Here is a 12,818-nt window from a genome sequence, read left to right as displayed (position 1 = left end):
ATCCTGTCACCAAGTCACTCTTTGCTTCCATGTGACACTTGCGCGGCTTCCTCAGAACCAGCTCTCAAAGTGAACAGAACCTCTGAAACTGCTGTTTATATCTGGCAGCCAGGGCTCCCTGACCTGACCAGGTTAGCAGCCCCAATTAGGGAACCATATTCAGAGGTCCACCTGGCTGAGCTTGTTATAATCACTACAGTACCAACTCTCTCCACAACACAATCTAGTTCCCCCTTGACCTCAGCTTCAGCCCTGACTCCCTTCGCTTATCTCTATTCCCCAGCATCAGCCTCACAACTGGCTTTAGATTTCCTCCTCAGCCCAGACATTCCCTCGCTGCTCTGATTTCTTGCCTTTTTTGTTCCTGTGTGTGATCATCTGTTTATGATTCACTAATAAGATAGTCACATTTTACCAATCCTGGTGGCCATATTAAAATGGATTTTCATGGCCTTTTAAATATGTAGCCATTTTGTACTGTGGGGAATTATTGAATGAAATCTATGCACAGCAAGATTGCACCAACAGCAATGAAACTAATGACCAGATAATGGATATTAATTAAATTGATTCAGGGATAAGTGTTGACCAGAACGCCGGAAGAACTCTTTTTACTCTTCAATTCTTTAAAAATGCCATTGGATAGTTCAAATGTATCTGAAAGGGTAAGTGTGACCTTGGTTTAAGGTTGCTTCTGAAAATGGCACTTCCAATAATACACATTCCAAAGTGTTAGCCTACTAAGTGCTCAAATCGCTAGAGTGGGGCTCAAGGGGAAAGTGTCAGTATTAAGTATTAAAGCTGACATTAGTTGAACTAAATAGTATATCAAAAATACAGGGAAGGTAAGTTTTTAAAGAAAGAGTATTCTGAAAATTGAAAATTATTAAGGAATATATTTGTTTAAAATTTTGTAAGTTTCATTTTCTGAATTTGCATTTTGAATGGCTGTTCAAACTTATTCTACTGAATTCAACATAAGATTTATGTTAAATCTATATCAGCCCAATATTTTGTTCATCCATAGTACTGGACATTCTGCTGAAGCGCTTGAATATCTGAAACAGTTTCTGGCCCTGGCAGAGAAAATTGATGACAAACAAAGTCTTGTGGATGCTTGCAGATTCCTTGGAATTATGTACAATAACCTGGTTGGTATCAATTTTTGTACTTGGGAGTGAAAGTTGGATCTTATCCCATTTTGCAGGTGAAAAATGCACACAAAGACCAACGCTTAGAACATAGAACATAGAAAAGTACAGCACAGTACAGGCCCTTCAGCCCACGATGTTGTGCCGTGGAATAATCCTAATCCAAAAATAAAATAACCTAACCTACATTCCCCTCAATTCACTGCTGTCTATGTACATGTCCAGCAGTTGCTTAAATGTCATTAATGACTCTGTTTCCATGACTTCCACTGGCAAAATATTCCATGCACTCACAACTCACTGGGTGAAGAACCTCCCTCTGACATCTTCTCTATACCTTCCTCCTAACACCTTAAATCTATGACCCATCGTGGCAGTCAATCCTGCCCTGGGGAAAAGTCTCTGGCTATCGACTCTATCCATGCCTCTCACTACCTTGTACACCTCGATCAGGTCATCTCTCTTCCTCCTTCTCTCCAGAGAGAAAAGTCTGAGCACAGTCAACCTCTCCTCGTAAGACAAGCCCCCCAGTCCAGGCAGCATCATGGTAAACCTCCTTTGCACCCTCTCCAAGGCCTTCACATCTTTCCTATAATGGGGCAACCAGAACTGAACACAATATTCCAAGTGTGATCTCACCAGGGTTTTGTAGAACTGCAGCATAACCTCGCGGCTCTTAAACTCGATCCCCGTGTTAATGAAAGTCAGAACACCATATGCTTTCTCAACAACCTTATCCACTTGGGTGGGAACTTTGAGGGAGCTATGCACTTGAACACCAAGATCCCGCTGTTCCTCCACACTGCCGAGAATCCTGTCTTTAATCCTATATTCAGCCTTTAAGTACGACCTTCCAAAATTCATCCTGTGCAATGCTCTCTTCCTCCTCTTCTTTTTATTGGCAGATACTCTAGCTCTCTGGTGACTTCACACCAACTTGGCGACCAGCACTGCAGACGTCCCTTTATTATCATACATGTCTACAGCCAGACTATATCTGAAGCAATCAATAACAGTGCAAGACAAACAGATCTTTCTGTTTAGTCAAAAATAACTTTTCAGGTTGATATAACACATCAAATAAGCACATTTATCCTTCACATTTATCCAGGTTGAACTCCATCTGCCATTTCTCACCCAGCTGTGCATACTGCTTGTGATAAACACCTTAAGTTATCTTTGAAACACTTGATCTGAAATTTTGGGTTGTTCCATTTTTTTACAGAAATGTCTGACAGCTATCTAAACCAAGCATCAAGCTGCCGAAGTGCTTACAAAAGTGATCTAACATTTATTCTGAGTTCCATTATACAGAATTGGACTTCAGGATTTTTTTTAGCTGGTATTGTAGTGTAGATAATGTTTACCAGGGAAATTTTAAAAGTTGAATTAAAATAGGTTATCTTCAGCCAAGAATGCTTCCTAACTCTACAGTATATCTCAAGGGAAATTGGAGATGGGTGAGAAATGCTGTCAATCAGTGAAACCCACATTTCATGAAAGAGCACATTTTAAAAAGCAATTATGAGACTCGCTAACTCCCTCCCACCCCATCTTAACCTTCCCAATATCTCTCCCAGAACCTACCAGCAAATCCTTACAAAAAGGGTCTCAACTCTTTTGTAAGCTACTTTTTGGAAGCATGACAGGCTAGCCGCTCTTGTGTAACATCTTAATCAAGCTCAATTTCAGATTAAATTACTAAGTTCTCAGTATATGGAGGCAGCTCACCAACTCAAATGCTGTATTTGTCAAGGTAAGTATGCTGACAACAGGTGTGCATATCAACAACATTTAAATCCGAGGATGATTTACTCATGTTAGACTCCTGTGCATCTTACATGACCTGTTCTCCATTATCCTATGCCCCAGCAATTTACTTAGCACAAAGTGAATTTGCAGAGCACTGCTGGCTCTAACTAGTGTTAGACACAGGCTAATTAATGATATATTATTTCAAGATGCTTATGACTTTTCTGCTTGTTTGATGTGTTGTATCAACCTGAAAAGTTATTTTTGACTAAACAGAAAGATCTGTTTGTCTTGCACTGTTATTGATTGCTTCAGATATAGTCTGGCTGTAGACATGTATGATAATAAAGGGATGTCTGCACTGCTGGCCACCAAGTTGGTGAGAAGTCACCAGAGAGCTCAAGTATCTGCCAATAAAAAGAAGAGGAGGAAGAGAGCATTACACAGGCAATCATAACCAGAGAGAGTAGCACTGTTCCCATTAACTTTACTCAGGGGCAATATCTCAAATAACCTTCATTTCAGTAAGAGGGCTGACACTAAGCTGTTTGTTTTTGCAGCCATAACTTCAGCCTGAAACCAATGAATTGGATGCTGCTGCCTGTGACTGCTAAGGTCATTATGGCCTTGACTTTTATTCCATGAGTAATTTTAATCATGCTGCAGGTGACATTGATAATATTCCATGTATGAACGTGTCATGACAGTCAGAGATGTTCCTTACAGCAGAGTTAAGATCTGTGGGATCTTATATAGTCTGAACAACATGGACTATGGTAAGATTCTGGCAGAACTGGATGAGAAGTCTAATAATGAGGCCCATCTCAGTGGCGGAAGAAAATCCCTCTTTTTCTATGTTTTTAATAAACACGTGGTGTCTTTCTCGCTAGGCATTGGTGAGTTATCAATTAAGTGGAATTAATTGTTAAACAACCTTCTGAAAACACAACTTGCCTCATTAGTATACAACTTGCAATCTTACCAAATTTGCCAAATAAGTTAGACGTTGAGAAAACACGACACAGAGCCACAGCATATATCTGCCTAGCCGATCTCATCCTCACCCTCAACAACTTCTCTTTCAATTCCTCCCACTTCCTACAGACAAAGGGGGTGGCCATGGGTACCCGCATGGGCCCAAGCTATGCTTGCCTCTTTGTAGGTTACGTGGAACAGTCCCTCTTCCGCATCTACACAGGCCCCAAACCCCACCTCTTCCTCCATTACATTGATGACTGTATTGGCACCGCCTCTTGCTCCCCAGAGGAGCTCGAACAGTTCATCCACTTCACCAACACCTTCCACCCCAACCTCAAGTTCACCTGGGTCATCTCCAACACATCCCTCACCTTCCTGGACCTCTCAGTCTCCCTCTCAGATAACCAGCTAGACTCTGATGTCCATTTCAAGCCCACTGACTCCCACAACTACCTAGAATACACCTCCTCCCACCCACCTTCCTGCAAAAATTCCATCCCCTATTCCCAATTCCTCCGACTCTGCCGCATCTGCTCCCAGGATGAGGCATTCCACTCCCGCACATCCCAAATGTCCACGTTCTTCAAGGACCGCCACTTTCCCCCCGCAGTGGTCGAGAATGCCCTTGACCGCGTCTCCCGTATTTCCCGCAATACATCCCTCACATCCCGCCCCCGCCACAACTGCCCCCAGAGGATCCCCCTCATTCGCACAAACCACCCCACCAACCTCCGGATACAACGTATCATCCTCCGACACTTCCACCATCTACAATCCAACCCCACCACCCAAGCTATTTTTCCATCCCCACCCTTGTCTGCCTTCCGGAGAGACCACACTCTCCGCGACTCCCTTGTCCGCTCCACACTCGCCTCCAACCCCACCACACCCAGCACCTTCCCCTGCAACCACAGGAAGTGCTACACCTGCCCCACACCTCCTCCCTCACCCCCATCCCAGGCCCCAAGATGACCTTCCATGTCAAGCAGATGTTCACCTGCACATCTGCCAATGTGGTATATTGTATCCATTGTACCTGGTGTGGCATTCTCTACATTGGGGAAACCAAGCAGAGGCTTGGGGACCACTTTGCAGAACACCTCCGCTCGGTTTGCAACAAACAACTGCGCCTCCCAGTCGCGAACCATTTTAGCTCCCCCTCCCATTCCTCAGACAACATGTCCATCATGGGCCTCCTGCGGTGCCACAATGATGCCACCGGAAGTTTGCAAGAACAGCAACTCATATTCCACTTGGGAACCCTGCAGTCCAATGGCATCAATGTGGACTTCACAAGCTTCAAAATCTCCCCTCCCCCCACTGCATCCCAAAACCAGCCCAGCTCGTCCCCGCCTGCCTAACCTGTTCTTCCTCTCACCCATCCCTTTCTCCCACCTCAAGCCACACCTCCATTTCCTACCTACCACCCCATCCCTCCTCCTTGACCTGTCGGCCTTCCCTGGACTGACCTATCCCCTCCCTACCTCCTCACCTATACCCTCCTCTCTACCTACCTTCTTTTCTCTCCATCTTCGGTCCGCCTCCCCCCTCTCCCTATTTATTCCAGTTCCCTCTCCCCATCCCCCTCCCTGATGAAAGGTCTAGGCCCGAAACGTCAGCTTTTGTGCTCCTGAGATGCTGCTTGGCCTGCTGTGTTCATCTAGCTCCACACTTTGTTATATACCTGGTGGATTCAGTTTGTCACTTTGTCTGAATGACCTCCATGTTGTTATTAGATTAGACTCCCTACAGTGTGGAAACAGGGCCTTTAGCCCAACAAGTCCACACCACCCTTTGGAGCATCCCACCCAGATCCATCCCCCTATAACCCACACACCCATGAACACTACAGGCAATTTAGCATGGTCAATCCACCTAGCCCGCACATCCTTGGACTGTGGGAGGAAACCAGAGCACCCGGAGGAAACCCACACAGACACGGGAAGACTGTGCAAACTCCATACAGACAGACTGGCTGCTTGTCATACTTGTCAGCAGGGATCTTTTTGGGATGTGAGAGGAGAATGTACATCTTGGTGAAGACAATCTAACACCTATACCATGTGGTGGCTGGATGATGGCAAACAAACTCCAACTTCATTCAACCAAATGGCAATGTTGGAAACTGGTGGCGTCCAGTTCTCAATTCATTGAGGGGAAGGAAATACTGGGCATCAGGGGCTCCTGGTGACATCAGCCACAGGCACCATCCGCACACAGTTTAGGCAGTTCCACATTTAGAATCAGCTACCAGAGTAAGACAAGGTATTGCATGACACGGAACCTTTGGGAGATTCCAGTGACCAGGTGGGGCACAGTGTTGCCTTGCCCACTGTGAGCTGTGTTCCCTGCCTGCACTTTCTGTTCTCTAGATGCAAAGTGCAACAGAAAATGGCTGGAATAGCACCCCAGTTGCGCAGAGCAAATATTAGATGTTAAGCTAAAGGTTAGATCAACAAAGCAGGGAGGGGATCCATGTTTGCTGAATACCATGACTTTGCAGCAACACTGCATGGTTTGCAATGCATTGACTACATTTAATCTTCAAGTATTTTTTCACCTCTTTGCTGTGCATGGACTTGTGAAGGTGTTTGGAAATCAATTGCTAGTCAAAGGCAATTTGTTACATGCTATTCATGATTACAAGTCAAACTTGAGCATCTCAGTAATGTGAAAGTTAGCAGCAATGGCATTACAAAAGGCCAATGCTGGCTGATGGAGAATGACTATTTGTCCAACTTCCAAGGGTCCTATGTGAGTCACCTAACATCGCTTGTTCGTGACCCTTCTTCCGAAATCAGGGAGAGGAAGAGGATTCTGAAATAAATAGGGAGAGACGGGAGGCAGACAAAAGATGAATGAAGGAGAAGATATGGTGAGAGGAGACAGACAGGTCAAAGAGGTGGAGTTAGAGAAGAGGTTTCGCATTGGGGTTAAAATTGTTGCAGAGATCGTAGGAACTGCCGATGCTGGTGAATCTGAGATAACATGATGTGAAGCTGGATGAATACAGCAGGCCAACCCTCATTTGTGGGCAGCACAGTTGCTCAGCGGTTAGCACTGCAGCCTCACAGCACCAGGGACCCGGGTTCAATTCCAACTGTCTGTGGAGTTTGCACGTTCTCCCCGTGTCTGCATGGGTTTCCTCCAGGTGCTCCGGTTTCCTCCCACAGTCAAAAGATGTGCAGGCTAGGTGGATCGGTCATGTTAAATTGCCCGTTGTGTTCAGGGGTGTGTGGGTTATAGGGGGATGGGTCACAGTGGGATGCTGCAAGGGGCAGTGTGGACATGTTGGGCCAAAGGGCCTGTTTCCACACTGTGGGGAATCTAATCTAATTTATGGTGTAAGTGTTTCAATGATCTGTACTGAATGCAGTGAGAAGTTGAAAATTTGATGCATGTCCAGGTAGGTGGTGTGTCGGAATGTTGCAGCACTCCCTCCTCAATGACACTGAGTGGTGAGTCAGCTGGTGCAGCAACCTCACCAAACTACTGCACAGGTTGTTCCTGAGTGTGCATGGATGGAGGGGACTTATCCCTTGTTGTTCAGGGACATCATACCTTACTTTGTGGTGAAGTGCACTCACCCCTCATCTTCAGGGTGTACCAGCAATGTCTGTTCTGAAAGCATAAGAAACACTTTCACTTCTTCTGTTCCAATTTAAGTCTTAATTCATTGAGAGTGATAGACTCAGCCATTGGTGGCACATTGGTCACTGTGATTGCTTTCAAAGAAAAGTGATGCAGGAAGGCCAGTTCCAATGGCAACCTCCAGAAGCAACAGCAGCCCAGTGTGGAGGAAAAGGAGCATCCAGTTTAGGGAGAAGTCACTGCCATTTAGTGCATTTAGTGCACAGAAGACGCCTAGTTTTCTAGTCCCAACTCTATTTCCTGGGTACACATGAGGCACTGTACCAACACAAATTTTGTATATCCTGGGACACATTGACAGAAGCTTCAGAAACAGGAGAACATCGTCTACCGGTGGCTGTCAAGGTCACTCCTGCACTGAACCTCTATATGACTGGCTCCTTCCCGAGAGCATTGGTTGACCTGCATGGGATCGCTCAGTCACACACCCAGAAATGTATCTGATGCATTATGTCATTGGTGCAAGTTCACTCCTGACTTCTGCTTTGTAGATAGTGATCAGGCAATGTGGAATTAGGAGATGTGTTACCGACTGCAGGATTCCTAGCCTCTAACTTGCTGTTATAGTCATATTATTTGTATAACTAGTTCAGCTCTGTTTCCAATTATTAATAACCTCAGACAAGTCAATCCAAGTGTTCCCCAAATGTAAACCTTGGATGAGCCAGGAAATCTGCTCCCAATGAACACCAGACGTGCAGCATTCAAGTCGGATGACGCTGACTAATACAGGATATCCAGATATGACTTCCACAAAGCTAACAGGGATGCTATCAGGCAGTACTGCACCAAGTTAGAGGCCCAAACCTACCAAAAAGATTCCTGCCACCTATAGCAAGGCCTAAACAACATTATGTGATACGCAGAGCAACATAGCAGACAAAGATACGCCCCCTCCCTGATGTGCTCAATGCTTTCTATCCTCGGTTTGAGCAGAATGCCAGCGTCGCGGTGATGCCTGCCCCAATAGCTCGGGTCACACCTGTCCCATGGTCACCACTGCAGATGTCAGATCAGTCTTCCAGGGAGTCAACCCAAGGAAAGCGACAGGCCCGGATGGTGTCTCCGGCCAAGCACTCAGATCCCGTGTAGACCAACTAGCAGAGGTATTCACAGACATCTTCAAACTCTCCCTCCTACAAGCAAAAGTCCTCACCTGCTTCAAAAAGACCACCATCATCCATGTACCTAAGAAAGCACATGTAATGTGCCTTAACGATTACCGTCCAGTGACTCTGACCTCAATAATCATGAAAGGCTTCGAGAGGCTGGTCTTCCTGAGGCACACATCAACTCCAGTCTCCCAGCCCGCCTCGATCTTATACAATTTGATTACTGACATGTCAGGTTCACAGCGGATGCTGTATCCCTAGCTCTGCGTTCATCACTGGAAACATCTGGACAACAAGGATACCAACATCAGACTACTGCTCATTGACTGCAGCTCTGCTTTCAACAACATTATCTCCTCCAAACTGACCTCTAAAATTTTGTGACCTTGGTCTTGGCTCTGCCCTCTGCAACTGGTTCCTCAGCTTTCTGACCCATAGGCTGCAACCAGTGAAGATAAGTAACTGTACCTCCTCCACAATAACACTCGACACTGTTGTCCTCCAAGAATGCATCCTCAGACCCCCACTATACTCCCTTTACACCTACAACTATGTTTTGCAAAATTCCGAACGGAAACCATCTACAGGTTTTCTGACGATATCACCATAGAAGGACGGATATCTAAGAACAAAATACTGAAGGGAGGTAGCAGGCTTGGTGACATGCTGCAATGAGAACAACCTCTCCCTTGTCAGCAAAACTAAAGAACTGATCATTGACTTCAGAAAGAAAGAAGGAGAACACGCCCACAGTTCCATAACAGAACTGAGGTTGAGAGGGTGGAGAACATAAAGTTCTTCAGAGTGATGATAACCAACAACTGTCCTGGAATTCCCCTATGGATGCGATGGTCAAAAAGGCACAACAATGCCTGTTCTTCCTCAGGCAGCTCCAGAAATTTGGCATGTCCAAAGGTCCATAACCATCTTCTGCAGATGCACCATTGAAAGCAAACTGTCTGGGGTGCATTATGGCCTAGTATGGCAACTACTCTGCTCAGGATAGCAAGAACCTACAGAAGGTGGTGTCCACAGCCCAGAGCATCACGGAAGCCAGCCTTCCATCCATTTACATGGCTCGCTGCTGCGGAAAGGCTGCCAAAATCATCAAAGCCCCATCGCGCTCCAGTAATGATCTCTGACAACCTCACCCGTCAGGTGGAAGATACAGAAGCCTGAACACATGCACCAGCAGGTTCAGGAACAGCTTCTTCCCGGTCGTTATTACACTGATGAATGGACTGTGTAGCCTCAAATAATGCTAATCTCGCTAAAATTGATTTCGCCTAGCGCACGCCCTGCTTCCACCTAAGTCTTTTTACAACCTCTAATCTGTACATCCTTGCTTACTATGATCTGCTTGTACTGGTCATAAACAAAGCTTTTTACTGTAATTTGGTACACATGACAATAAATCAATCAAATCAAATTAAAGCAAATATTGATGGTGAGATAACAAAGTGTAGAGCTGGATGAACACAGCAGGCCAAGCAGCATCAGAAGAGCAGGAAAGCTGACGTTTTGGGTCTAGACCCTTCTGAGCCTTCCCATTTCTGAAGAAGGATCCAGACCCGAAACATTAACTTTCCTGCTCCTCTGATGCTGCTTGGCCTGCTGTGTTCATCCAGCTCTACTTCTTGTTATCTCAGATTCTCCAGCATTGGCAGTTCCTACTATTTCTGTAACAAATATTGATGGTGGTATTCTTGTTGGAGATGGACATTGCCTGGCACTTGTATGGCTTTAACGTTAATAGCCACTTGTTAGCACGTACCTAAATATTATCAAGGACTTACTGCATTTGGATATGAATGGCTTCAGTATCTGCTGGTGCCTGCTCCATCCCAACTTGGTACCTTTATCAATCAAAAGAGATTCTATGTCTTCAATTTGTATTGGTTTGTAACCACAGGCAGCACATTCTACAAGTCTGTGTTTGCTGTCCTGGCAGCGCTCATGTCTTTTTCATTCTTTGCCAGTCCCTCTTAATTACTTCTATCAGGACATAGCTACAAAGAAAGCCTACAGTGAAAGCCAGAAATCATCCAGCAAACAATTGCTTTTCTCAGGCCATGTTTGTGTTGTCCAAGCTTTTCTCGAGGAGTTATGACGAATAGTCCTGAATGGGCATATGGATATGTAATTGCTCCACAACATCACTGTCATGAAGTACCTTTCCCGTCACCTGTGCAGCAACAAATGCAGGAGAAGAAGCAGGAAGTGGAGGGAAAATAATAATGCCCATGGTCATCGCTGTAATAAAAATCAATCTGGTTACTATGTCCTTTAGGGAAGGAAATCTGTCGCCAATGCATGGCCTAGCTTACATGTGATTCCAGATCAATAGCACTGTATTTGACTCTTCACTCTGAAATGGCCAGCAAGACTCTGCTTAAGAACAAGTTGGATTGGTAGCAGTTGTTGGCCTAGCCATTCACTTGTGTCCCTGAAAAGAAAAAAGTAAATAAATAATTAAATTGAGAATTGGTGGAACAAATACTGTTCCTTTCTTTCAAACTGTGATGCTTTTCCTTTTCGGGTTTTGATTCTGTCTTTCCCCAGTAAAAGAATTAAACATATCACCCAGATTAAGCTATTTTGAGCACAGGCACACTCAATCCCCTACCCAGTTTCTTTCTAGTCTGCCTCAGTAATATGCTGCTACTTCAATCTCATCCCTCAGCACACCGTAGTGGACTTTCCCATTCCTTATACTTAATGAGATTATCTATTCATTCCATTTTGTTTTGTTTGTGGATCAGTATCCATGAGAATTTCCACAGAACTGTTCAGATTCAGACCATAGCTAATCCATCTACCAGCCTGTCCAGTCCATCTAACCTGCACAGTTGATTGGCCATACTAAATTGCCGCATACTTTCCATGGATGTGCAAGTTAGATAAACTAGCCTTGGTAAATGTGGGGCTACAGGAAATAGAGAGAGAGAGCTGTGTCTGGGTGGGATGTTCTTTAGAGAGTTGTGGACTTGATGGGCCAAATGGCCTTTTTCGCACTGCAGGGATTCCATCTTTGGACTGTGGGAGGAAACCAGAATACCTAGATGAACCCCATACAGACACAGGGAGATTGTCTGGCGTTGTAGGGCAGCAGTGCCAGCCACTGTGCTAAGTAGGGGAGGATATTGTAGATACTGTAGATATTGTAGATATTGTAGATACCCTAACTATAACCTTTTGTAGTTACCTCGATACAGATGTCATCCCTAGATTGGAAAATTGCACATGTCATTCTGTTTTTTAAGACCAAAAGATGAAACCGGGGGAAATTACAGACCAGTTAGCCTAACATCTGTGGTGGGGAAATTGTTAGAGTCTGTAATCAAGAATGGGGTAACTGAACATCTTGAGAAATTTTCAGTTAATCAGGGACAGCAAGCATGGATTCATGAGGGTTAGGCTATGTTTGACAAACATCATTGATTTTTTGAAGAGGTCACAATGAAAGTGGAAAGAGATAGGAGCAAATTACTGCAGACACTGGAATCTGTACTGAAAACAACAAATGCTGGCAGTCACAGCAAGTCAGGCAGCATCCATGGGGAGAGAGCAAGCTAATGTTTCGAGTCTAGATGACTGTTCATCAGGGCTGAAGTAAAGTGTGGAGGGGGCAGCATTTATGATGAAGTTGGGGGAGGGTTTGCTGCGGTATAGAGTGCTGGGCGAGAAAATATATTGCTAGTTTAAATTAAGTGATCAGAATTTGAGAAGGCATTTGGTAAAGTCACACATAACAGACTATTAACTAAGGTAGAAGCCCATTGAACTGAGGGCAAGTTGCAGATGTGGCTGGGAAATTAGTTGAGTAGCAGGTGACAGAAAGTAGGAATAATGGGTAGATACTCAAATTGGCAGGATGTGACCAGTGGTCTCCCACAATGATCTGTCTTAGGCAGTCAATTATTTTACATTATTTGTTAACAACTTGGATAATGGTGTAAAAAGTCATATATCCAAATGTGCTGATGACACAAAGTTAGCAAGTATTGTAGACAGTGCAGATGCTGGTGTAAAATTACAAAGGGATAGTGATTGTGGCTAATGGAGTTCAATGTAAGCAAGCACGAAGTTATCCATTTTGTAAGGAGAAAGGATCAATGGTATGAAATTAAATGCAGTGGATGCCAAAAAAACTTGGAGGTTCAGGTGCATGGAT

At 44.7% G+C, this 12,818-nt stretch overlaps 1 protein-coding gene across 1 annotated transcript in view; it reads left to right on the top strand.

The window, feature by feature from the left end:
- ttc29 (tetratricopeptide repeat domain 29) overlaps positions 1-12,818 on the top strand; it is a 482,465-nt gene that overhangs the window by 321,340 nt on the left and 148,307 nt on the right. Inside the window, exon 9 of the mRNA XM_048537485.2 lies at positions 1,028-1,151. Coding sequence (XP_048393442.1) covers positions 1,028-1,151 — 124 coding nt within the window. The remainder of the gene's footprint in view (positions 1-1,027; positions 1,152-12,818) is intronic.

This window comes from Stegostoma tigrinum, chromosome 1 (genome assembly GCF_030684315.1).
Source record: "Stegostoma tigrinum isolate sSteTig4 chromosome 1, sSteTig4.hap1, whole genome shotgun sequence".
NCBI classification, from domain to species: Eukaryota; Metazoa; Chordata; class Chondrichthyes; order Orectolobiformes; family Stegostomatidae; genus Stegostoma; species Stegostoma tigrinum.
This window is presented reverse-complemented; position numbering and strand designations above follow the sequence as displayed.